Source organism: Chrysochloris asiatica, unplaced genomic scaffold, assembly GCF_000296735.1.
Source record: "Chrysochloris asiatica unplaced genomic scaffold, ChrAsi1.0 scaffold00075, whole genome shotgun sequence".
Lineage (NCBI taxonomy): Eukaryota > Metazoa > Chordata > Mammalia > Afrosoricida > Chrysochloridae > Chrysochloris > Chrysochloris asiatica.
In genome coordinates, this window is record NW_006408593.1 from 13,524,818 (window position 1) to 13,552,178 (window position 27,361).

The 27,361-nt window shown below is 42.9% G+C and overlaps 1 protein-coding gene across 5 annotated transcripts in view; it reads right to left on the bottom strand.

Moving 5' to 3' along the window:
* Positions 1-2,197: 2,197 nt before the first annotated feature.
* The window catches only part of CELF1 (CUGBP, Elav-like family member 1), a 104,079-nt gene continuing 78,915 nt past the window's right edge, over positions 2,198-27,361 (bottom strand). Inside the window, exons 2-14 of one of the 5 annotated variants that reach the window (XM_006865098.1) lie at positions 25,132-25,319; positions 23,141-23,223; positions 22,607-22,655; positions 21,725-21,859; positions 16,085-16,164; positions 15,633-15,794; positions 13,330-13,393; positions 11,588-11,716; positions 11,181-11,291; positions 10,321-10,506; positions 9,029-9,172; positions 8,319-8,485; positions 2,198-5,127 (exon numbers count right to left, since the gene is read on the bottom strand). In XM_006865098.1, coding sequence (XP_006865160.1) covers positions 8,358-8,485; positions 9,029-9,172; positions 10,321-10,506; positions 11,181-11,291; positions 11,588-11,716; positions 13,330-13,393; positions 15,633-15,794; positions 16,085-16,164; positions 21,725-21,859; positions 22,607-22,655; positions 23,141-23,223; positions 25,132-25,309 — 1,449 coding nt within the window. In that variant the 5' untranslated portion in view covers positions 25,310-25,319 and the 3' untranslated portion in view covers positions 2,198-5,127; positions 8,319-8,357. Of the gene's footprint in view, positions 5,128-6,486; positions 7,039-8,318; positions 8,486-9,028; positions 9,173-10,320; positions 10,507-11,180; positions 11,295-11,587; positions 11,717-13,329; positions 13,406-15,632; positions 15,795-16,084; positions 16,165-21,724; positions 21,860-22,606; positions 22,656-23,140; positions 23,224-25,131; positions 25,320-27,361 lie in introns of those variants that run through there. The other 4 variants (XM_006865094.1, XM_006865097.1, XM_006865095.1 and 1 more) reach the window with 4 other exon arrangements.

Below are 27,361 nucleotides of genomic sequence, written 5' to 3' on the forward strand. Positions count from 1 at the left end.
ACAGCATTTTTGGCATGATCTTTTTGTTTTAAAGCAAAGGAAGATCTAGAGTGTAATGAGAGATACTCAAGTTGTACTTACTCTGTTTTTCTATGGCGTTATCTCTTTGGAACATGGGCATACTAACTTAGGCAAAGGCTTACAGACAACAGCCACCACCCTGATGTTGAGTTAGAACTTCAAATCTAGCCACCCTCGTATTTGACAGAGGAAAAAAGCCACCCAGCTCTCCATTCTTGCCCTCCACTACACCGATTTCCTGGTGTCATTGACATGGGTGTTTTCCACATGAATTGTGTCAGTTTTGTGTGTTTTAAAACAGACAGTTGGCACATTCAGTTTCTGCTATCACTTATCCTATCCAAGTCATCAAGGTGCACTGGTAGTGTAGTGGGCTGCTCTAAGTCTGTAATGACTCAATAGCACACCATCAACCTAGTCATCTGAATGAAGTTGAAAATGGTGCGTTTCACATTGATTTAAGATGCTGTTAAGTGCCATAGTGTCTGGTCCGACTCATAGTGACCTTATATATAAGGTTTCTGAGGAGCAGCTGGTGGGTTTGAACTACTGACCTTGTGGTTCATAGTTAAGTGCTGATCCTACAGCGCCACACCAAAAGTCCTGATTAGGTAAAGAGGATCTTTAAGGATTGTGACAGTAGAGAGCAGCCAAGGTTTCACTGAACATCAGGGATCCAGAGGGACAAGGCTGAACGGCACATGGCCTCCATCAGAGCCTAGAGGTGTCTTCACTAGCGCCTAGAGGTATAACCACCTATGAGGAGTCTGTGTGGCTCAACAAAAAAATTTTTTTATTTTGCTTTTATGGCGTCATCTGTACTACTCTTTGTGAAGTGTCGTCAAGTCAGTCCCAACTCACAGCAGTTCTGTACAGGGTTTCCAGGGAGAGGCTGGTGCATCTGAACCACAGCGCTTACCCTACAGCACAATACCAGAGCTCTTGCTGATTCACTCTTTCTGTTCCGTGCCATCAAGGCGATTCCCACACATGGCGACCCTATGTAGAAGTTCATCAATGGGTTTGAGCTACCAACTTAGTGATTCTCAGTCCAGTGCTGATGTCACAGCGCCACACCAGGCTCAGAAGTGAGGCTGAACCAGTTTAATTCCCAGCATACAACACTCAACTTCTTTATACCTCAACCTGCTCACCTATAACACGGGGGTGGGTGACAGCAGGTTGCTATGAACACTGGAACACATGATGTCCATCAAGCCTTTCCCAAGGCACCCAGAGTGTGATGAACAGTACTAGCTAGGATAATTCCTGCAGATCAATACAAAGTCTGATCTTCAAAATAGAATTTTTATGAATAAAAAGTTGAGTAAAACAGCACTTACATGCAGAATTCAGTGGACAATATCAAACACGAATCCACAGTTCTCGAGATGTGGTGTTAAATCAGATCCAAGAGGCTCTGTACTACCAGATTTCTCATAGCCATGATGCGCTGATGTGCAACGCGGAGCTTTCCCAATGCTTCTGTGGTGGGAACTCTTGCTTTGTGGAGCATTTCATGGGCTTGTGCTCCAGGCACACTACTGGGAAATGCTACCCTGGACATTTGTAGCTAGCGAGACCCTGGAAGGAGGGATCTGAGGCCTGGCCCACCCATTCACAGGCACACGAATTGCACCTCTCTAGATAGCCACCAGCTCACAAGGGTAGAAACCCTGGGAAGGGTTGGGGAGGGAGACAAAGGCAGTGGGGTAAGCAGACGGACCTCCCCTTCAGCCAGAGAACCTGTGATTCTGGGCTAACTAAACCAAAAGTCCCCTAAGGAGCATGGGGTCAGAATGAGGGCAAGATGACACGATGACCTGGCACTACTGTGCAGACTCTTGGGACAAGGCCCCACAGCACCAGGGAGGGCTGCAGTGGTTCTGGCGCGGTGGGCAGCCACTACTCAGCACTACCAGGAGAGACACAGAAATGAACGACAGCCAGCAGAGTTGTAAAGCAGGAACCGTGCAGCACAAGGGCACTGGGGAAGAAGACAGGTATCCCGGAGAATTCTTTCAGGAGCAGTTGATGGGTTCACCTGCACAACAGGCACCTCATGAAGCAATCTTCCCGCGGGACCCCCTCCCCCCCTTCTTCAGGAGAATCACCAATCCCACCGGCCCCAAGGACCTGCTGCCCCCACAATCAATGACTCTGAAGGCAGCGTTAGTTCTTCTCAAACAGTTTAATAGCAAATAAACAAAGAAAGGTACCACACTTGGCAGATACAAAATGACTTTTTGTCCGTGTGTCTGTGCAATTAAAACAGATTTAGGTTTCCCACTGGGACAAAAGGAAAAACACACAAAAAAGGAAGGCGATTCCTTCTAAACACATACTCCCTTGCTCCAAACTTGTAACATTTTTTTTTAAATCCACTACACAAACTCTGTGATCAAGTCAGAAAAGCGACAAAGGCTCTTCTTGCCTTTTTTTTTTTTTAAAAAAACCATTAAAGTAAAATCCATAATTTTCTACAGAGTACAACACAAGTTCACACAAAAAAGACATTTTTTTTTTTTTTTTTTTCAAATCAAAACAGGAGAGAAAGGAAAAGCTCAAACAAGGTAAGGAAAAGCGTTTCTACAGCTGAGTCACGACTGAGCTGATTGAATCCCGTTGGTGCTGCTGCAGAACAGACTGTGCGTTTGGTCATAGTGGCAAATTGTTTTTTCTCTTCACATTGTGAAATCACTTTACATTGTTTTCTAGTAGAAAAGGCAAAAAACTGTACAAAACCCCTAGTGTTAAATACAACGTTTGTACCAATAAAAAACTCACACAGGTTTGTCTTCAAAATGTAAAGTTTCTTTTTTTTTTCTTTTTTTTTTTTTCTTTTTAAATTATTCACAAAAAGCAGCTGGAAATCAGAAAGGCAGCTGCCGCTCCAGGGTCTCAAATCCATTAAAACCACCACAGAACAATTAAAACAATCAGAAAAGGAAAAGGAACAGTGTCCAACGTTTGGCATTTGGTTTTATCCACAGGTTTTCCCAGAGCTCCTCTTGGAATTGAAAGCAAAATAGATTGGCAAACACGGATTCTCAATACACAGGAAGGGGGGCCTCAGCGCCTTCTGCCAACAGAGGCGGCTCTGTGCAATCAGACTGTGGGGTGCACAGCAGTCTCACTAGGGCTGGGGATGCTGGTCTTTTTCCATCCCATCACCCCGCTGGGAAACTGAGCAGCCTACCATAGCCTGGACCTCCATGTGGCAGCCCTTCTCCTCAAGTCAAGGGTGGCCGCCAGCATTGTCCTAGGCAACCTGCTTGTCCCAGAGCAGAAATTCTGCCAGGACCCCTTTTTCCTTCACCAATCCCAGGAAGAAGGTGCTAAACAGTATTCTACCTTCCCCACCCCAACTCCTCCACTACAACTCTCCATCCTTCCCTGGACAATCAATCAGGGCAGCTTACTTTCTAGTTCTCCCACCAACCAACAGCTTAGGGCTCGGTGGGACCAATCATTAGCTCCTACCTCTCAACCTCTCACCTCCACAGATCCATCAGGGTCTCTCAGCTCCTCTGCCCTCTCCACCCCTGCCCTTCTTATTCTTACTCAAGTCCCCAAGACTTTGAGGCTGGACAGTATCGTAAGAACCCAGGAGCTGGCTTGCCTGGCCCCAGGGACAGTAGCTATTTGGCTCTTCACCTAATTAAAACACCAAATCCCTGCCCTTACCCCACACCTCTAGCCATTCCAGAGCAGAGCCAGCCATGATGAAGTGCCAAGTGGGGTGTCTGGGGCCCAGGGCTGTAAACAGTGTAAAGACTGTAATATTGTGCTTGTCACCGAGGAAAAGCACCAGCAGGTGGACTGCCGCTTAGCGCCCAGCTACAAGTGGTTACGAGCGCCCTCCTTCCTCTGGGCTGAGGGGTGCTCACACCCCTAATGTGCTAAGCTTCTTTTCCACCCTCAGCCACCTTCTGGGTTACCCTCTCTGTGCCCCCTCACAGCCAGCCTCCTGGAGGCCACATGGAGTGACAGTCTAAGTGCACAGGCAAACACTCTAAGGGCAACAGAGGAGAATGCTGCCACCTCAAAATAAAACAATACAATCTTGGGGGGTGATAAACCCTACAACAATTTAAAACAGCTTCTTTGAAACCCCTTTAAACGGGTCAGTTTTTGCACAAACTATAGAAAACAGAGAGGTGAAGGTGATAGATACGAAGGTGTGAAGAAACAGCAGGAAACATGCAAATCCTGTTTTTTCTGGGCATAATCTTAGTAGGAAAGGAAAAACTCAAAACAAGAACACAAAACCAAAACCAAAAAGAAAAAAAGAAAAAAAAATTAAAATAAACCAAAGCATCACATTTTGCTGTGGAGACTGTAGGGACGAGCATGGAAGGGGCGCAGGCGGGGAAGGGGCAAGAGGGGCCTGAAGGCTCCCCCTTGGGAAGAACTACAAAGAAAAAGCAATTGGGCCAGGTGGGGGCCCAAACTGCAGCCTGAGGGTCAAAAAGGACAGGAGGGAGTTCAGGTGTTTTCTGCAGCTGAGAACTCAGAAAAACAGAACCCAGAACAACACATGCGGTCCCCTCAAGCCCCACAAACTCTATCAGCAAAATGTGCTCAGGAGCCTCAAAGGTTTTAGTGACATCTTTTATTTCATTGTTGACTTCAAAGTTGTCTTTAAAACTAAGCACACAGAGAAAGGAAGCCTAGAAACGGACTGGCTGTGGGTTCACAGAAATACAAACACCACGCGGTATGTGCTAGCAGGGCTGCTCTGAAGACAGTTACAAAGAATTGGAATCACAAAATCAAGTGGTTATCTTATGAAGTTCTAGAAAAATAGATTTTTTTTTTTTAATATTCAAATGCAAGTTTAAATATTTCCCCTTCAGCAGTCGTTCTAGCAAAACCAATTTGGCAGCACAAAAGGGAAAAAAAAAACAAAAAACAAAAACAAAAGAAAGAAAAAACAAAGAAAAGAAACAAACATAATAAAAATACACGTCAGCATCAAAGGTCAACACAAGGTCAAAGGTGAGAGTTCAAGCATCAGAGAAGCTGAAGAGACAGGGATTTGGACGATGTACTTGACGCCACATCGACATGCTTTAGGCACAACGATGAACAAACGGCAGGAATCTAGAAAAAAAAACAAACCAGAAAGAGGGAGACCCACTGAGTTACACAGAGCAATACATCCAAACAGAGAGAAAGAGAACAGGACAATCACTGTGTGGACAGCCCTGAATGAGGAGGTGGGGTGGGGCACTGGTAATGACAGGGAACTTTGCACATGCTAACAATGGACACAGGGAAAAGTCAAAAAAGGACATGGAGGACATCAAGAAAACATCCAACTGCCAGAGACAGACGGAACCTAAGGCTTGGATTTCCCCTAGAAGCTCCCAAATACTGAAAAGAAGGCTGAGGGAAGCCCAGCTCCAGCCTCCCCCAACTCCCTGGTCAAGACCCAGGCTGTAATCAGAAGAAGCTAGTTAGGCTAGGGTGGGAGGCAGCCAGGATTTCTCCGCAACTCTATGGGGCTGGCTCTTTGTTCTTACAAATCCAAGCTCCTAGCTTCCCCATAGGCCCTGCCACACTTGTGGAACCCAGGAGACCGTGATCTAACTGCATTCAGTTCAAATTAATTTCATGATGTGACCCAAGGAAGAAACAAAGACTACAGCAGGACACACATTGTACGTGAAAACCCCACACAACAGAAGAGGACTGCTAAGACTTGACTGCAAGTCTCCAATCTCTGAGCTGAGCCCTTTCACACCATGAGACTTGGAGGGGAATAGCTTCTTCACAAGACCATCTTTGGCCTGGGGAAAGAACTGTGCTCCAGGCCAATGTTGCTGCTGTGCTAACTCACTGGACAGGGACCGGGAGGACAGACAAGTGCGTAGTCTAATCAGCTGGCTGCTTTAGCAGCCCAGGACCCTGCTGTGGCGCATGCTCCTTTTAGAAAAGAGCATGCACAAGGAGGTATGAAACCTCAGATCTGCTATCAAAAGTAGGTTGATTGCACTTTTGTCTAGTCATCGGGAAAGGCGTTTCATAAGGACCCAGAGCGCAAGACAAAGCCATGGGCAAATACTGGTGAGATGGGAAGGGGGAGTGAGTGGCAATGGAGGGGGCTCTGGGCTCTGGATAAGGAGGGAACAGAAGGTTAGCAGTCATAGCATGGCCGCACCCTGGGAAGCACAGCTCTCTCCGCCGCCAATTCACAGCATTAACTCCTTTTCCCTGCTGGCGGACAAGCTGGGCTGCAAACGGGCCACAGAAAGTCAGTAGTTTCAATCATACACTGTGTGTACAACAATCACATTCTGGATTCTATAAAATCCTGGCCTTTTCCAGAGATATAATTTAGGTAATAAATATTCTCCACCCCGGAGCTGTATAAAACTTCTATAAAAATAGAAACGACATTCTTGGTTCCAGCCGGTTGGGATTCAGAACAGCGCTTCCCCAACCTAGCATTTTTTTTCTTTTTTTGCATTTATTTAAAAAATCCCATCATGCCCCTGGAAGCCTTTGGAACAGTTTTATCCTTTGAAACACAGGACACATTTCTCCCAGTGTGCAGAATTCAAGTTTACGTGGTTCAGCTTAAAAAGCGTACGGTTAGTGTGTCTTAGAGAACAACAGACCCAAGGTATCACTATGAGAAGGGAATAGCTGTCCCAGCTTCAATGGGGGGAAAATCCAATACCACCAACTACCTACACAACAGCAATATGGCCAATCCCTGTCTGTTACCCAAACGGACAGTGTGACAAGGAGAGGCCCCATCTGACTTAACAGGGAACCAACCCCTTTATTTTGATCTCTGTTGCTAAGGTAAGGATTGATGTTTGTGAGGTTTAAGACTCCAGGGATCCAGTCCCTGTTCTTGGCTAAGTCCTATCCTAACAGGACTATCTGTGTCCAGGTAGGTATTCCCAACATGTCCTTCCTGGCTCTCCACCCCCCACAGCATTTCTTGGAGCAGAGGAAGAGCCCAGAAGCTGTGTGGGTCACAGGCTAAGGCAGGAGCAAGGCCTGTGGGAGACAGTAGGGAGCTAACTGTAAGCACAAGGACAAAAACGAACATGGCAATACTGAGGTAAATGAACACTAAATCCATATGGAGGCTGTAAATGTCCTATTGTTTCCCTTTGTCTTCAAAAGCAGAAGGGCTGAAGTGGTCAGGAGAGGGACCTGCCAAGACTCTATGGGGATATGACATCTGGGACATCTTAAGTCAGGAGGCAAGTGCAGATTGCTTAGACTTTTTAAAATATAAGTGCTGGACACTGGGGCTTGCAGGCCCTGGGCTTGAAGGGACCTGCTGACTCCGGTATACCAAGAAGCAGGCTTTTGGTTACGCTGCCCTCCCTTCATTGAGACGGTGCAAGCCCTTCTGGTATCCACTCTTATGGAAACAACAACAACAAAATGGTGGCTCAGGAGGGAAGCGATGCTTCTTGAAGCTGTATAGTATCTTCCCTAAGGGCCTCCCTTAGAGGGACTTGTGAGCCAAGCTCTACAACTTGGGTGTCGAAACAAAAAGACCAAAAAGGACCTCTTACAGACTGCTTTTCCCAAGCAGTCAGTGGCCAGGCAGGGCCAATCTGATATCAATGGCTGGCTGGGAAAACAGGTAATGGGTGAGGTCTTGCTCCTTTTTGCATTATGTCAGGTGAATTGACAGATGCTTTATTCCCAGAGAATTGCTAGCCCCTTCTTGGGAAAGAGGGGCAGAAACCCTAGACAATACTCTGCAAAGTAGGTGGCAAAAACTCGGTGTTTCCACTGCAAGCAGCTGTGGGGGTTGCTCAGCCTCCAACTTGAAAGACCGACTGGTGGGTGTCAGTTATTTCCACAGCTCCTGGGGGTCAGTTCTCATTTCATCAACCCTCATACCCAGGGAGATTCTGGGGGTCAGGGTTTTGTTCCACTTAGTGCTCTCTCTTGGGGTAGTAGTTTGGGTCAAGTTCTGATCTTCTTTTTAAATGTTTCCCCACTCCCCCTCTCCCCCGGCAGTTTGGTGTTGGTCCTTCTCAACACACTGGTTACAAACACAGCAAACTTTAAATAAAGGAAGGAGGGGAAAAAACAAAAACAAAAAACAACTCAGGATATGGCACCTAAACTCCAAAGTAAAACACTGGAAACCAAAGCACAAACTCGTCCTCTGTACGAAGCGACACTCCCACAGAAGGCCGTACCGAGTCTTCGGGGCAAGCTGTGCCTGCGAGAGTGGCAGGGATCAGGGTCCAGGGCTGTCAACACACAGCCTTAGGGCTTCGAATCATTAAGGGTGCTCCTCCCCCACTTACCAGAAGACCCTCTCACTCCAGTCTCAGAGGGGAGCACGCTCAGTAGGGCTTGCTGTCATTCTTCGACCGTTTGAGCTGCACTTTAAGCCGCTTCATGCCAATCTGAAAGCCGTTCATGGACTGGATGGCAGCTTGAGCCGAAACAGGATTGTCGTAACTTACAAAACCTGTGTGTCCAAGCAGAAGGCTAGGTGAGGGACCTAATGAGATACAGTGGTTTCGGCTCTTCTATGCAAGAGGCACCTTGTACATACACTTCATCTTGAACCTCAACTTTGCTCATTAGAGACAAGAACTCTGGAAATTCTATCACATAAAACAAAGCAGGTTCCTAATTAATAGACTGGACTGCAAGGTCAGTTTGAACGGAAAGGTCAGTGGTTCAAGCTCACCAGCCACTCCTTGCAAGCCCTATACAAGGTTGTTATGTGTTGGAACTGACTCCATAGCTCTTAACAACAACAGTACCACTGGACAGCTACATGGTTTTTACCAAGTCATTTTCTATGTATTTCTTTACCTTTGGAGCAACAGTTTGGGTAGAAACCATTTCCACCACAAAAGGCCCAAAGAGAGGTCATGTGATCTGTCTAAAGCCAAGGTAAACAATAACCCAAATTCAAATCCAGCTCTAACTACAATGAGTACTTTATTTTCCTCAGCGTAAAATACCTAATCCCACCCTGACACTAGAAGAGAAGCCAACATACCAAAACACTTGCTCAGGTTTGTCTGCTTGTCTATAAAAACCTTGGCAGACACGACATTCCCAAAGGGCATAAACATCTGCAGCAGGTCCTGATCTCCAAACTCCTGGGGCAAGTGGTAGATGAACAAGTTGGCTCCCTCTGGACCTTCAAGACAACCATTGATAAAAAAAGTATTAGCACCAAGCATGCTGTCTCCCTACATGTGTTCAACTGCCACTATCCCACCAAGCTCATTTAGGTAACTCAACAGATCCTCTAAGGGCAGGGAACTGAGGAGCAACTGCTGAACTATACCTCTGCAGTGGTATATTTAGCCACGAGCCCTCTTGAGGGCTCTTAAACTTCTATCTTGGGGGACAGTAAGGCAGGAGACTTGCAAGTGGAGCAATAAAATCAGAGACTAGGAACTCAGAGAGAAGCAAATAAGTTGTAAACAAAACAGACCTCAAAATTATGCCCAGAAACTAGAGGGACAACAAATAGGTTAGTTGTTCCAGAGGTAGAGGGTTGGAGCAGAAAAGACTACAAAGGGCAGGCGATTCTGTTCCTCTCCCCTATTGACACTTTCTCCTCAAACCACGTGCTCATGGTACATCCTCACTTCCTTCGGGTCTCGGACTGCTCTACAGAAAATGTAATTTGTCTAGCACTCCCAGTCTTTCATTCTTCAGAGCATTACCGGAGATCCATATGTTTTCACTTGCTGACTGTCTCTATAGTCTCCACTGAAAGGTGGGCTCTCTGAGGACAGAGCCCCCACCCCCACCTCCCTAGGGCACTGATGTATCCAATCAGAGCAGGTGAGGAGGAACTAGACCAGAACTCCTTGCTATCTTCTATGGCAAAAGAGAATAGCTACGTCTTTCCTACATTATAAACCCCCCTCCGAACTGAGCACACAGGTGTCAGCAGGGCTTTCTCCTCATACACCTGTCTGCCTGGAGAGCCTCTCCAAAGCATACACTTCCCACTTCATCAACCCAGGGACCATCACTCTTTCTGTCCTACCACCCATCACTGTGTCCTCAATTAGGAAAGCACAGGTCTGAAGGTGAGGGACATCTGGACAGATCTCTAAGAGACACAATCATATCCCATGGAGAAGACTTCTGCCCCAACCTGGGAGCACAGAGAGCACCATACCCAAAGAGCACTCCAAATGCAGAACACACCTAGGCAGTTTCTCAGTCTACACTGACCAACAAAGCGTGACCTGCCAGTCAGCTGTGGCCCAACTGGAGAATCCTCATCCACCAGCCCAGTCCCTGACTCCAGTCTCCCTCTGCACTCACCTTCCTTCTGGCTTCCAGCAGCACCAATACTCTGCTGCGTCAACAGATTCTGGTTGTAGAGTGTGGGGAGTGCTGCGGCTGCATACTGCTGGATCCCCGAGTAGGCCTGGGTGAGGGCCTCCATTGTGCTCCCGGTGCCATTGGAAAGGCCGCTGCTGCCCAGACCACCATTTAAAGCAGCCATCCCTTGTGTGGTGGGGAAGAGCAGAGTTAACATTCTAGAAAACACAACTGCTGCTAAAGACAGGTATACTAAGGGAACAAGCTAGAAAAGGAAAACCCCAAAGTTCTTCCTTCCATCACTTCCTTAGTTTATCTCCGAGGAGGAATACCCAATCTGACTCATCACCAGGCCTTGATACTAATAGGGACATTAGAAAATGCCACACTCAAGTATGGGTTTTCCCCATGACCTTCTCCAAACCTGTAGGAGCGGTAACACCACTTATTCACATGGGGTAGGAAAGGAGTAAAAGAAGAGTTCCAGGATTGAAGTTTAAAAGGGACATATGGTCCATGACAAGATGTGCACAAACACTATCATCCCAACAGCAACTATCATTTACTGAACTCACACCATGCACGCACTTCACCTACGTTCTCATTCAATTTTCATACTAACCCTCAGAAGTTATTATTATTTTTCAATTTCCACTTCACAGATGAGGACATGGCCTTGGAAAGTTGTCCTAAGTTACAGTTAGCTAAGGTGAGATTTCACTCTGATCTGACCTAAAAGTGCATCACATCACTATTTCTAATTTCATTGAGCCACCACCACCCCAATCATTCACCAGAATTGTTTAAAACCTGCCACTGCACAAGGAATGGCCTGATGACACCTAGAGGCTGCCCCTTACCTGCCAGAGAGCCGACATTGAGGCCAGCCGTTGCTCCAGCTAATGTCTGCAAGGCCCCAAGGGAGGCTATAGGGTTGACAGAGTTGCTGCTGCTGGAGCTAGGTGAGGACCCTGCTATTAGAAATTCAGTAGTTAAACTCAAGCCATCACTTGCCTTCTCTTGCCAGCAGGAATCAAAGCTCACATAACACCCAAGAGATTCTGTTATGAATTCTGACAACTGTCATGATGGGACATTTAAAAAAAGTGACAGTTAAAGCAAACCAAAAAATCAGATTTCTCTTGTCAGAAGATAACATTTGAAAATTTGCTAAATGGGTGTGTTAACTAGTGTCCAGAAAAACACATTCCTCTTTGGACTCTGCCCAAGATACCCAATGGCATGGGGGTCCCTGTGACAAGCTTACCTGAACTGGTGAGTACGCTGAGAGGACTGCTGGATGTAGTGAGAGCATTGGTACCACTTGGTGTGTTCTGAGCTGCGCTAGCTGCAGCAGCTAATGCTGCCAAATTCTGTAACTGCATTGCATTTAACCCTGCAACATCCAAAGCAAGACATCAGCCAGCAAATAAGGGTGCCTCCTATCTGCTGCCGCAATGACAGCACACTCTGGCAGAAGGCTGTTCCAGATGAAAAGGGCTTATTCTACATAAACACTTTACAAGCACTCCAGAGCTAATACAGGGCCCTAACAAGTTTTAGACATCATTCAACTCACTAAGAAGTTCTGGTATGGCACCACAGGATAAGCACTAGAATGCTAACCACAAGATTAGTAGTTCAAACCCACCAGCTGCTCCTCAGAAACTCTATACAAGGTCGCTATGAGTAGAAACTGACTCAACAGCACTTAACTACTCATTAAGTAATTTGACAATTTCCTCAGAGAAGAGAAGTCAAATCTTTATAGCAAACTATCCCAATTCAGCACTGATAAAGGGACAGGAATTAGGCAACCAAGAAAGTGGTGTGTGTTTGTGCCCTATCATGGGGTCAAGAGCCCAAGAGAACAACAATGCCAAAACCTGTGAATCAGAACAGGACAGTGTCCAAGCCCCTCAGTTGGGCTCTGTTAGGGGATTTGCCTTTTGCAATGGAGATCAACCAGCAGAAAAGGTAGCAGTGAGTGCTCTAGAAGATCAAGGGGAGAATGACATGGAAGGATGCTGTGAAAACAGCAACAGGAATAAAATAAAGTAAGAGGAAAGAGAAAACCTTGAATAGCAGATTCATGATCAGAAGGAGACAAGGGGAAACCTCCCCCCAGAAAACCTTGCAAAAAAGGCAGAAAGGGGGATGGGGGTGGGTGGGAAGAGTACACGGGAATAAAAAATTACAATATAGTGTCTACCTAAACCCCTTTGCAAAACCATAGCAAGCTATTATATAATTTCCTGGGACAAAGTATATTACTATCAAAAATTTCAAACAAAATGCAGTTGAGCTAAGATGACCCCTTTTCTCAATGCACTAGCAAAAGCCTATGTATCCCCTCTTTTCAGAAGATATATGGGCTATATTATTTTGGAATCGCCCCACTCCCTACCTCCTAATCCCCCATCAACCTTTCTGATAGCCCCTGGCTTGTTTGTGGAACCTGATTTTGCTAGAAACTCGGGTATTTGTAATTTGGGCTTTTCAGGCTTGTTAACCACTACTACCACAAAGAAAAGGGGGGATTCGCTTAGGAACTGTGTGTGTAAGAAGCAGAGAGAAGCTAGCTGCCTGAGTAAGCCACCTGCACAGAACTTTGGCGTATCCCCCACAAGGGTCACAAGAAAAGTGATTTTGTTGTGCAAATAAACAGTTCCTACATTTCCCCATGTTCTCTCAGATAGCCCATAGGTGCTATCTTTTCCATCCCAACAAAGACTTAAAGAGGTGATGGGAAAGAGATAGCCCCAAAACAATCTAGCATCAACTAAAGATAGGGGCATCCAATAGAGCCCAAGGCAGGTGGATCCTGGGGCACTCATCTTATGGTTTATGTGGTAAGTGAAAATGTCTTTTATTTGCATGAAGCGTACATGACACTGGCTCTGTTCCTTTTAAGGCAACATGCAGATGTTGCCTTAAACGTTCAGGTTTTTGTGAGCTGAGTCTGTTGGCCAGGCTGCTGCTGCTCCTCCACAGGAGCACAACACTTACCTCCCATTGGGTGGAGGCTGCTCAGGGTGTTGAGGTTCCCAGAGGAGGCAGTCTGCTGAAGGAGCTGCAAATAAAGCTAGACATTACACCAAAAAACAGAACAAGAGTGAGAGTGAGGGCTGGTTCTGCATCTGGGATAACTCTACAGCACAGCAAAGCGAGAGTGCAGAGGCCCCCAGAGAGAAGAGTGTCGAAGACAAGAACCCAAGCCAACACAACAGAAACATGAGGCGCATGACAGCACAGGACAATACAACACAAGAAACTCCCTGGCCCAGAAAACAGTATGTTCACTGAGTAGTGAGCCAAGCTCAAATCCTTGGGCAACAGAATGCAGCACAGCAAAGGGCAGAAGGAGAGCCGAGAACTAAGCCCAACTCAAGTAGTTGTGCAGTCAACTAGGACTTGTGTCTGCATATGGAGGGCCTGAGTTACGTCGACACACCGTACCATGCAGATCATTTCCACCTCAAACAATTATTTTAACATCAGAGCTCACCATCACTGGGTGTTTCTTAAGAGTCCCCGCTGACTGGTCTCAATGAACCCACAACTAGATTAATTCATTCCCATGCTACAACGTAGCCATCAAGTCCTGGCTTTCTCCTCCCTTAAAAATTGTTCGTCATTATTGCAGATGATCTAATTCACTATAAATTCTCTTTCAAAAGTTGTGGAATTACAAATAAAACAAGAGGTCTGTCCATGAGCTTACAAAGCTTAGCCACAGTCTTCATTATAATCAACTAAGACCTCTGTTTCATTCAAATCTAATTACTATTCCTTATGGCCAGTTGATGTTTATACTTCTGGATCCTTTATCCAACCTGTTGCCTGTTTCTATAAATACCTGACTGGCTACTCTGTCATCATGAATTCCTCAAGCCTAGAATTCAAGGATGGGTCTCAAGAGGTCTGCAAACCTCCAGAAATGGAATGAAAAAGGTACACACACACATTAATTTTTTTACCAGATTTTCTAAGGGATTCACAGCCCCACATAGATGAAAGCAGAACCACAGCTCTAGTCTAGTATTCAAGTTCAAGTCCACATATTCCAGAAAAGAACTTTATACTACCACTGACAATGCCTATCAGCGGCCACATACCGTATTTTTATACCTTGGACATACTACATGTGACACTTTCATTTCCTGCCTATATGTGAACCGCTTTGAAGACATCTGTAACTGAAACAAAGGCCAACGCTTTCAGCATACATCATCATGCCCTTGATGGAAGTGGCAATGACAAGAGAGGGAGTCGTCTCTTAAGAGGCTCCAAAATTCTCTAAGAAAACAAATGGCCATCGTGGAGATAGTTTTCAAAGCATTAGTATTTAGGTGGAAAACCAAACTTTTTCTGAACCTATATGCAATATTCTAGCAATTAGAAACAATTTATCTGTTAAACTTCTCAACCATCTAATCTACACTTCTTTGTACTAGCTCAGATAAACTGGAAATTCCTCTAATATTATAGAAATAGAAATGTGGGTGTCGAGAGGGTATCAAATTAGTCCAAGTTCAGTGCTAGATGACAGAAATTATAGTCTGTCTTATGTTTCTATGTAAGATAATATATTAAAGGATGAGGAATGGATGACTATACAAGTTACTCCAATGTGTGCTTTTGTGAACTATCCACATAAATTAAGTGGTTTCTCCACTGATTGCCAATACTGGTAACTTTGCAGATCTTTTCTTTCTGACTCACAGATGAAATGGTTTTAAATGTCTTGTGCTGGCTACAATTCTTCTAAAGATTAAAGCCATAGTAACCCCCTATAACATGCACCGGAGCCCTAGCAAATCTAAACAACAAACTGGAGCCTGACCCTCTTCTGGACAGTATGACTGAAACTCAACAAAAGAAAGACTCAATGAAAGGAAATCTTTGTATGATGAAGTCAGCTCCAATATACACTTGTAATATGCACTTAACAACGTCCACGTTAATTTCTTCATCTCTCAGTTAGTTGAAATAACCATTTCTCTGATCGTTAGGGGAGGAATTTTATCATGCCTCCTACACCTGATAGAAAGAGGTATGAAGAGAAACATCTGGTAATGAAAATTCCCTCAGTAATTTCTTGGTTACAAGCAGAGACACACTAGAAGCTCCTACGTCTTTAAATTCAGAATTTAGCATGACTGACAGGTTGTTGCACTGCCTGAATTTTGATGTAAAATGTCTATATGTCAAAAGTTCTAAATGCTACTGTGCTTGTTAGCTAGGGACAGCAGAAGAAGAAACAGCTGAGAGCTTGCATAGTCTGCACAAAGCAAACCACAAAGACTCACTGCTAAATACTGGGGTCCAAGAGTATTCAGACCAGCAAGGTTTCCCCACACAGACGCTGCGCTGATTTGCTGCATCTGCTGCTGAAGCTGCTGAGCCATTCTTTTCTGTTCTTTGTCCTTCTGTGTATCTGCAAATTTCACCACCATGGGCGATGAGCAACCCTAGGAGAACCCCAAAAATAAAGAGTCAAATTCCTCGTTGGTAATCCTGCTTCCTAGTGAAAATTCAAGTTTCATTCACTGTCAAATGAGTCTGCCCTCTGATGCATACAAATGACAAAAGGGCACATATTTTCATCTGGTTAGTTTTAAAGAAAGCATCGGGTTTCAACTTTTAGAATGATCTGTTTAACTTTAGGGCAATTTGATGCTGCACATGCTACTGAACTTTGATGTCCCCTGGCCTTGAATTCTCAGCCCAAGGGAACAGAACTCTTCCCTCATCTTCCTACCTCCATGGTCTGTGCTTGGTGCATCGCCTTGATAGCCGTCTGTGCCATGGCTCTTGTTGTAAAAGTCACAAATGCACAACCTGGTAAGAGAAGAATCAATAACTCATTCGTTTGCGTATTTAGCTTGTGGGGAGCAGCTTGAATGCAGGAAGCAGCTTGGCTTCTGCTGTTTGACACGGTTCCAGCAGAAAAGAGAGATATGCAAGGCTGATAGTTCTCAGAAGTTGCTTTCTATCTCTCTTTAGGGTAACTTTGAATTTACTTGTAAAAATATATAATATGGCCATATTCACAGCCTTTCACTATGAGTTCTACAAACCTTAGGAAAAACTAGTCTGGCAACAATTGTTTTCAGCTTCGGTGGATTGAATTCAAAGGAAATTGTATGTGCCACTCCCATTCACAGAAAAACTAAGAACAAAGTAACTGGCATTTATGAGATCACAAAAGCAGTTAAACTAAAGTGAAGCTGACCAATCCCTGTAGACCTCACCACAATCAATTACCAGCCATAATTCACAAACCCCCACTATTATATACAGGCACCTAGGTGAATAGGCAGAGAATAGTGAACATAAGTGAAAGGTGGTCAAAATTTAATACTCTACATTTCTTGCAGCAATTAGCCAGGTTGGGTCTTACGCCTCATAGCCTCAAAAGAAAAGAAATACAAGAACACTGTGGTTAAGCAATTTAATGAACACTTTTTTAGAAAACATAATTAAGTTGATGGTAGTAATACTTTTACTAAGAAAATAATAGCGTAGTATGTAGGACAGAAGATTGATAATCACCTAGTAGAAACAGTAAAGTAGCGTAAGCACTGATGATTAATAGAAACTTATATTACTAAGAGGATGCAATCAAGAGTCTGATAAGTGGCAATGATTTGTGTAAGGTTTAACTTGATCTTTTAGTGGGAATAAGAAGAAGCAATTTATCACTTACATAGGAGAGGAGATGATGTCAAAAGGAAAGTGCTCAGTGGATGAAAAATGAACAGGATATGGAAAGGTCAGTTTGGACATGACAGAAATACTTTTGTTAAGGTTGTATAATCACAGAGTTAAAAGGAATGTTGTGATTGAAACTGTGTAATAATTCATGGAAAAAAATCAAAGTATCAAATCATTATGTACTGTGTAATTTTAAGTATAAAAAATAAAGACTTGCTGAGCTGGGCCAGAAGAACAAGCAGACAGAGAAACAGAGCCTCTTCAGCCAACTAAACAGAGGCTTTCATTTTCACCGACTCCGCGTCTCCTCTCGTGTCCCTCAACCCTGCAAGAGCACTCACTCTGTGCCATGTACCAATCCAGTGACACATATATAGTCCTTGGCTCTAGGGGTTCATGAGCTAGTGAAAGAGATAGACATATTAAAAAGGGTGACAAGCGTGCTAACAAAAACTGAAAAATCAAGGACAGGGACTACCACTCATCTGTCAGTTTGTTGTACCATGGTGGCTTGCATGGTGCTATGAAGTCCTGGTGTGGTGCTGTAGGATAAATACTAGACAGCAAGGTCAATTTGAACTGCAAGGTCAGTAGTTCAAACACACCAGTCACTACTCAGAAACCCTATACAGGTTGGTCTCTATGAGTCAGAACCAACTTAATAGCACTTAATACCAACAATATGATGCTGGAAGCTATGCCACTGGAATTTTAACCACCAGCAGGGTACACCCAGGACTTCTGGTGTGGCACTGTAGGCTCATCACTGGACTGCAAACAGGGACAGCGGTTCAAATCCAGCAGCTGCTCTTCGGAAACCAGATACAAGGTTTCTATATGAGTCAGGACTGACTCAACAGCACATAACAACAACAATAACAGGGTACACCCATGATGGACAAGTTTTAACTGAGCTTCCAGAATAAGACAGACTAGGAAGAAGGAGAGATGGGCTACTTCTGAATGTTTAGCCACTGAAAACCTTCTGAATAGCAGTGGAACACCATCAGGACTAGAATACTGAATACTGAAACATAGTAAATAGCATCAGAATACTGTCATATATAGTACCGGAAGATGAGTCCCTCAGGTTGAAAGGCACTCAAAATATGACTAGAATTGCCACAAATACAGTAAAGCTTTCAGGACCTTCATTTGCTGATGGGGCACAACTCAAAATGAGGAGGAACAGCTGAAAACATCCACTGATAATTGGAACACGGAACGTATGAAATATGAATTAAGGAAAATTGGAAGTTGCCAAAAATGAAATGGAATGCATCAAGAACATCATATAAGAATAAAGCAAAAGGTCACTAAGAAGACAAAAAAGAAACAAAAGACCAAAATGGATGTCAGAAGGAGTCTCTGAAACTTGCTCTCCAGTGTAGAGATGCTAAAACAAATGATTCTTCATTTGTCAGAGTCAAATAGGAAATTTCAAAAGGCAACTCTAGAAGACAAGACAAAGTCAAGTATTACAACAAAATGTACAAAGGCCTGGAGCTAGAAAACCAAAAGGAAAGAGCACACTCAGCATTTCTCAAGCTGAGTGAACTGAAGAAAAAAATTCAAGCCTTGACATGCAATACTGAAGGAGTCTATGTGCAAAATATTGAATGATGCAGAAAGCATGCAGAGAAAATAGAAGAAATATACAGAATGACTGTACCAAAAAGAAATGAAGGATGTACAATCATATCAAGAGATAGCATATGATTAAGAGTCAATGGTACTCAAAGAAGTCCAAGGTTCGCTGAAGGCACTGGCAAAGAACAAGGATCCAGGAATTGAAGGAATACAAATTGAAACGTTTCAACAAACTGATGTATCACTGGAGGCACTCACTCATCTATGTCCAGAAATCTGAAAGACAGTTACCTGGCCAACTAATTGAAAGAGACCCACATTTGTGCCCATTTCAAAGAGACATGATCCAACAAAATGTGAAAAAAAACGAGACAATGTCATTACTATCACATGCAATTAAAATTTTGCTAAAGATAATTCAAAAACAGCTGCAATAGTACATTGATGGGGAACTGTCAAAGGTTCAAGCCAGATTCAGATGAGGATGTGCAACAAGGGATATCAATGCTGACGTCAGATGAGATCTGGCTGAAATCAGAGAATACCAGAATGATGTTTACCTGTGCTTTATTGACAACACGGTGGAGAATGAGTATTACAGAACATGTAATTATGCTCATGAGGAATCTGTACACAGACTAAGAGGCAGTAGTTCAGACAAGACAAGGGAACAATGAATGATTCCAAATGAGGAAATGTGTGCCGCAGAGTTGTATTCTTTCACCATACTTATTCAAACTGTACACTGAGTAAATAGCTCAAGAAGCTGGCATTAGATTGGAGGAAGGCTCAATAACAATCTGTAATATGCAAATGATTAAACCTTTGCTTGCTGAAAAGTAAAGAGGACTTAAAATACTTGTTATTAAGATCAAAGACCACACAGCATTCAGTATGAGTTGTACCTCAATGTAAAGAAAACAAAAATCCTCACCACTGGACCTGTAAATAACATCAGATAAATGGAGAAAAGATTGAAGTTATCAAAGACTTAATTTTGATTGGCTCCACCATCAACAATAATAGAAGCAGCAGTCAAAAAAAAATCCAATGATGTATTTACATTAGGCAAAGCTGTTGCACAAGACCTCTTAGAAGTGTTGAAGAGCAAAGATGTGAGTTTGAGGACTCAGGGGTGCCTGACCCAAGCCAAAATATTTTCATTAGTTTCATATATATGTGAAAGTTGGACAGTGAATAAAGAAGACTATAGAAGCATCAATGTGCTTAAGTTATGGTGTTGCAGAATATTAAAGAATACAATGGACTGTCAGGAAGAACGAACAAATCTGTGTTGGCAGAAGTAACAGCAAGAATGCTTGTAGAAACCAAGATGACAAGACTCTGTCTCTCACACTTCAGACATATTATCAGGAAGGACCAGAGTCTGTAAAGAAGGATATCATGTTGGGTAAAGTGGTAGGCCAGTGAAAGAGAGAAAGCTCCCCAATGAGCTGGACTGGCATAGTGGCAGCAGCAAAGTGCTTAAGCTTAACAATATTTTGAGGATGACAAAGGACTGGGTACATTATTTGGTTCTGTTGTGCTTCGGTTGCTATGAGTCGGAATTGACTCATTGGCACCTAACAATGTACAGGGGGGGGGGGGGGGGGGGCAAAAAAAAAAAGCATTCCCTAATTTCTCTTGAAAAAGAATATAGGGAAAAGGATGTGTTTTCATTTTGGCATCAAGAATCTCTCCAAGCACAAGAAGAATAAATACATGACCCTGAAGCATGGAATTTAGACTTGTAAGATAAACACTGGACTGGTAACCACAAGGTCAACAGTTCAAACCCACCAGCTGCTCTTACAAACCCTACAGAGTTGCTATGAGTTAGAACTGACTTGGTGGCACACAACAACAACTAAAGGGACAAGACCACTGTATACAAGACCAAGTGGCAGGCCCAACTCTCTCCATCTTGACAACCATGTTTACTAGTATCACTGGTTCCCACTAGTCCAATTCAAAAGAAGCCCCAAGTTTAACAAACTGTGGATAGCAGTGAAAAGAATGGAATTCTAGCATACTTAATTGTGCACAGACCAAAGGGTAAACAGAACAAGGAGATTCTGGGTCATTTAAAATCAGGAAAGGTTGTGTCAGGGCTTTCATTATGCTTATTCAACCTGAATACTAAAAGAAAATCATCAGAGAAGCTGGACTATACAAAGAAAAATGTGGCACCAGGATTGGAAGAAGACTCATTAATAATGCAATATGCAGATGACACAACTCTGCTTGCTGAAAATGAAGAGGACTTGAAGCACTTCCTGATGAAGATCAAAGACTACAGTATTCAGCATAAATTATAGCTCAACATAATGAAAACAAAAATCCTTACGACTGGACCAACAAATATCATGATACACAAGTATGTACTGAGGTTGTCAAGGTTTCATTCTACTTGAATGCACAATCAACTCTCATGAAAGTAGTACCAAGAAATTAGGCAGCATATTGCACTGGGCAAATCTGCTGCAAAATACCTCTTTAAAAGTGTTAAAGAGATACCACCTTGAGACTAAGGTGCGCCTGACCCAACCCATGGCGTTTTCAATTGCCTCACATACATGAGAAAGCTGGACCATGATTAAGAGAAGAATCCACGCATTTGGGTGAATTACGATGTTGTGACCTTGCCTCACACACTTTGGACACATTATCAGAAGGATTCCGTCCCTGGAGAAGACTAATGTGCTTGGTCAGCAAATAAAAGGTAGACCTTCAACAAGATGAATTGATACAGTGGCTGCAACAATGAGCTCATCCGTAACATTTGGGAGGATGGAGCAGAACTAGGCAGTTTTGTTCTATTGCACATGGGATTCCTATGAGAGGGCTTCAAAAAGTTTGTGGGGAAATCCCATTATCTTTTCATTCTATTTCCCCACAAATTTTTTTCAATTCCCCCTCATATGAGTCAAAAGTGACTCAACTTCATCTAGCATCCTCTTTCCCAGGATGTCATGTCCAGTTCAATGCCTCAGAGTCCTAAGCACTCCTCTCCCTAGGCATTGAAGAGAACCTAATGTCCCCTGCCTGTACTCATCAGGGCAATTCAGTTTCTAAATGCTAAAAAACCACCGACCTCGGCTCAGGCCATCAGGGCCCCGCAGTATCCGGCACTCTTCAATCTGTCCAAATGAAGAGAACATGACTCGGATGTCATTTTCAGTGCACTTCTTGGAAATCATACCAATAAACAGCTTCCTGTCTTCCACTGCTAGAAAGTAAAACACAAAAGGCTTAAGCATCATTACTAAAGAAGGAGGAACAGTAGACTAAGGAATCAGTCCACAGAGGTTTGAATCCTGGTTCTGTATCTTTATATCGTATTTCACTGATTCTAAGATACTCAAATTTTTTTTCCTTCATAACTTAATAGGTTTGAAATCATAACACTTCTTAAAATCAACAGAATCTTAAAAGCACAATTAGCAATAGTTTTGTGATCCTGTGAAAATTATTTAACCTTTCTGTCCTACTTCTTCAGCTGACCAATAGGGACAATCAACAGCTGTTCTATATCAAGTGAGTTAATACACGCAAAGTGTTTACTACCTTGCCTAATACTTAGCAAGGTTTGTTCCTACTTGTAATATCCTTCTAAAGAAGAATGTGGTTTTCATACTTAATTGATATGACAAGAGGAGCAGAACACAGCTTTCAGTGAATGCAAGCACCAACTTTCATTTTCTTATTATTCTTCTCTGGGCAAAGTTCTTTCCAAACTTGCACATTACCCTCCTCACCTCTGTCCTTAAGATACGATATTTCTCAAGGGCATTCCAGTTTGTTCCAAACTGTTGCAATGTTTTCCTATCAACTATGTTTCTCAGACTTTATTTTACAAAGAAAAAGAAAAACAATTGAGTTGACTTATTACTTAGAGCACAGCGCAATTCAGGTGCCATGAAAAGAGTGAAATAGGAAGACACCATAGAAGAAGAGGGTTAATATACCAACTTACCATTGTTCTTCTCACTGTCTGCAGGTTTCATCTGTATAGGGTGATGCATCTATGAAGGAAAAAAAAACTATTATCACTATACATGCTATAGGCATTCAAAAATACTACACCAAGCAGTTATCAAAACTAGAGTTTTAAGAGTTGTCGCTGAACTCTTACCTATGTCATTGTCATGCATGATCTTTCTTCCCAATTTTCAAACAAGAAATTTAGTGAGTTAAGAAGTTAAATACCTAAGACTCTTCACTGAGAGATATTTTTCTGTCTTCTTTGAAAACCTCCCAATATATGCTCCAGAGTCCTGGTGTGGCACTACAGGATAAGCACTGGACCGAAAGGTCAGTTTGAACTGCAAGGTCTGCAGTTCAAACTTACCAGTCACTCCTCAGAAGCCCTACATGGGGTCACTATGAGTCGGAAATGACTTGACAGAACTTAGCAACAATATATGTGCTCCCGTTGATCAATTCCTCAGAATGATTTGCAATGCATGCCTGATAAGAATGTTCCATTTACAAGTAGGAGCTTTCTTACCCCTGGCAGGACCTTCATGTTATGGAGAGCATTCTGAGCTTCTAATGCAGCTTTACGGGTGTAAAACGTAACAAAACAGCACCCTGCAATAAATAAGATTTCACACAATCAAAGCATTGCTTTGAAAACGAACAATTCCTAGATCACTCCTCCCTCCACTGACACGCTGGAACTTAAACAGTTAGTCCCCCCCACCCCCAACCAAAAAAAACCCCAAATTTTTAATTTTCAATTTTTGTGAAAATTGAAAAGATCCAACTGCATTATTCTCTATGCATGTTATTTTTTGTTATAGTCTCCTCTTAGTTCTAGTAAAATGCACCTTTAGCTGCTCTTGGACTTATCTTCTTAGCCCTATGGCATAGTGGATAAGCACTGGGCTGCTAACCGCCAAGATCTGCGGTTCAAACCCACTAGCTGGTCTATGAGAGAGATGAAGCTATAGGATCCCATGAAGATTAGTCTTAGAAATCCTAAGGAACAGTTTTGCCTCTACTGTATCCTCCCCTCTAGGGTTGTTATGAGTTGTTCTGGTTTTGGTTGAGTAATTTCTCTGGAAAACACGACTTTCCTTACAAATGTCGCAGTACTCCCTCCAACCACCCTAACTTGATATACAAGTTAGAATGCTGGGTAAGAAATACCAGCTATAAACAATCTTAGTCTACCAGAAGCTCTATCTTTCCCTGCTCTCTCAGAACAACTCTCTGGCCAAGTTCTACTACATGTCTCAAACAGAATGATTACTTATTAAATTACAAAATGACTTAAGAGTAAGAAGCTATTAAGGTCTTTTTTTTTTTAATGGACCCTTGGTTCTCTCTCATCAATATACGTGTAAGCTTCTAACAATATCACATTAACACTGGAATCTGTTGATTTTGTGCTTTGTATCTTTATTGTTGGGAGTCCTGGCGTGGCGCTGTGGGTTAATGCACCAGATTGCAAAGCTGTCTGAACTGCAAGGCTGGTGGTTCAAGCTCACCAGCTGCTCCTCAGAATCCCTATACAGGGCTCACTATGGGTCAGAATCTACTTGAGGGCACTTCACAACATCTTTATTGTTGATGGGAGGAGGGGAAGTACATCTTGTAAATCATGAACTTCAATGTGGTGATACATATTTTCATAAGTGGTCATATAGACTTTTCAAAATCACACTGCAGTTACAATATTAAATTACTACATGTTATTACTGCTAGTCATTTTCAGAATGACTTGATGTATAACTATGCTACAAAGAGAGAAATAACTCCTATGCTTCTAGACATCTCTGCTATTAAGCTCATTCCAGACATGATAATCGTGCTTGCTCACATTTGTGCTATAAAACAGCTTTCACATCAAATTACTCTGAAACTGGTCATTTGGAAAAAACAGGGAAAAAGAAAATGTCCTAGGGCACTACAGAACAACCCCCTCCCTCCATCTCTAGGGATAAAGTTAATGTGTCATCTATACATCAGTCCTGTGAAATTTCAATTCTGCTGGGTATTTCTGGATGCAGCTCGGCCTTTCTTCTATGAATTGTGTAGGTTCCTATCAACAGGATGCCTACCCACACAAAAGTTCCTTCTAGTTTATCAGCCACCCAGCAAGGTCTCCAAAATAATAAAAAGAGAGCCATGTACACATACAGACTCTCTCTCTTGTTCAGCTTACCCTAGCTGAAACACTTTCTGTGGCAACTTTCTGTGGTTGGTTTACTTCAGTGTATTTGTGACACTCCATTCTCAAGATACAAAGAGACACACACACAGGAGTCCGTCTGTTGAATTTACAGCTCTTTGGCAAAGGGCTGCCCAAGACCAAATTTATAAATTCCCCTCACAATGTCACCTTAACTTTTAATTTGTGTTTGGACTAGAAACTACAGCTACTAGAAAAGGACATTTCCCCCTTTATGACCACAGCAGTTTCCTGGCAATTAAAGACAAGATACACATGGCAAATATATACCAAAATATGTGTGATATGCCCCAAACCCTCACCTTTGCTCTGAGGAGGGTTTTGGCTCCTATCCCTTAGGACATTGATTTCATAGACAGCACCGTACTGTTCGAAGAGTTCCCTCAAGTCTTTCTCAGACCAGGTCCTCGGAACCTGGCCCACAAACATCTTGATAGCATCAAGATCTGGTTGATCTGGGTGATCCAGGGTGCCGTTCATTTTCTTTGAGCTGCGTGAAATAAAATGAAATTTCTATTATATTCATGCTACTTTCCAGAGGAAGAAATTCTTTCTTTAAAGAGCTCAATTACTTCCTGAGAAAGAAAAAAAAAAAAAAAAAGAGGAAAACTTGTTATACTTCTTTAATAAATTCATATGTTTTCAAGAGGGGCCAGAGGAACAATATGAGGGGACCAGAACACGAACAGTACCCTTTCTATCTCTCCACTAATTCTATCTGTTCAAGGGCAAACCCGCACGCACTCTTTAACCTACCATTTCATGCTTGGAATGGAGAAACAGAAGAGAAAATGTCCTAGGACATCCCACTCCCACACCTCTGTTGTTGTTGGGTTGGTTATGACGTATAAAGTCTGTATAGTGTTTCCAAGGAACAGCTGGTGGGTTTGAACTGCTGACGATGTGGATCACAGTTTAGTGTAGACTTTACAGCGCCACACCAGGAGTCCCCCACCCCTAGAAGTACCTTTACAGAGAATGCAATTCCATCAGATGAACTTACAGTTCTCTTCCACTACTTAAATCTAATTTGCCAGAATTCCCAGATCCTTTCTCACACGATACTGCTTCCATTTGGGCATAAACTATCATCATTCTTATTAGCAACTGATATGCATTCCTTGTCTAGCATGAGAATCACAAAAGAACTTAAGAGACTAAAGTTCCTAAAGAAAGATCATGATTTAATAATTCTTATGCAAAATTAACAAAACAGAATCCTTTTTTTTTTTTTTTAATGACCATAAATATCACATAGGACTAGGGTAAGATTCAGATCTCTTCAATGTATATGAGGAATGTTAGAACAGAAGGACTTGATTCTGAAAGCCCTTATCTCCTGAGTAAACCTAAATGACCTTGCACTGGGCCCCTAGACAAAATCAAAGCTTTCCCTCTTAAACTGCCACACATAATTCCGATAAACATAAATAAGTTGCTGTCATTCTAGCTTTTTTAAGTACCCAGTTTACTGGGTTTTCTTTTCTTGGGTGATTTTATCAGTTGAAATTCCTTATTAACCACAAATTTCATTACAATGTCTACAAATATCTCCAAACCCATCACATAAATGTTAGGAGGGAGAGGGGGGTTCTTACACACTATAAATGTTTCTACTCAGGAACCATCTCTAAGTCCTTATCTGACCACTGTAACCTCATGTGACAAGAGTGTTGTTGTTAAGTGCCATCGAGTCAGTTCTGACCCACAGTGACCCTATGTACAACAGAATGAAACACCGCCCAGTCCTGCGTCAGCCTCACAATTGTTGCTATCCTTGAGCCCATTGTTGCCACTGTGCCAATCCATCTCGTGGGGGTAGGGGGTGGGGGTGGGAGTCACCCTATTTTTCCCTGTATCTCCACTTTACCAAGCATGGTGTCCTTCTCTAGGGGATTGGTTCCTCCTGACAGAGTCTAAAGTATGAGAGACAAAGTCTGGCCATCTTGACATCTAAGAGCATTCTGGTTGTACTTCATCCAACACAGATTTGTTCTCCTGGCAGTCCATGGTATCCTTCATATTTTTCTCTAATACCATAACTCATATGTATCAATTCTTCTACGGCCTCCCTTATTCACCGTCCAACTTCCGCATACATATGAGATTATTGAAAATATCATGGCTTGGGTCAGGTGCAACTTAGTCCTCAAACTGACATCTTTGCTCTTCAACAATTTAAATAAGTTTTGTGCAGCAGATATGCCTAATGCAGTATGTCGTTTGATTTCTTGATTGCTGCTTCCATGAGTGCTGATGGTGGATCCAGTCTTTGACAACTTCAATCTTTTCTCCATTTATCATGATGTTATTTATTGGTCCAGTTCTGAGGACTTGTGTTTTCTTTACATTGAAGATCAAAGACCACAACAACCAATACTGAAGACAGTGGTCTTTGATCTTAATCAGTAAGTATTTTACGTTCTCTATGCTTTTAGCAAGGAGCCCTGGTCTGGCACTGCGGGTTAACGCACCAGACGACAAAGCCGTTTGAACTGCAAGGTCGGCAGTTCAAGTTCACCAGCTGCTCCT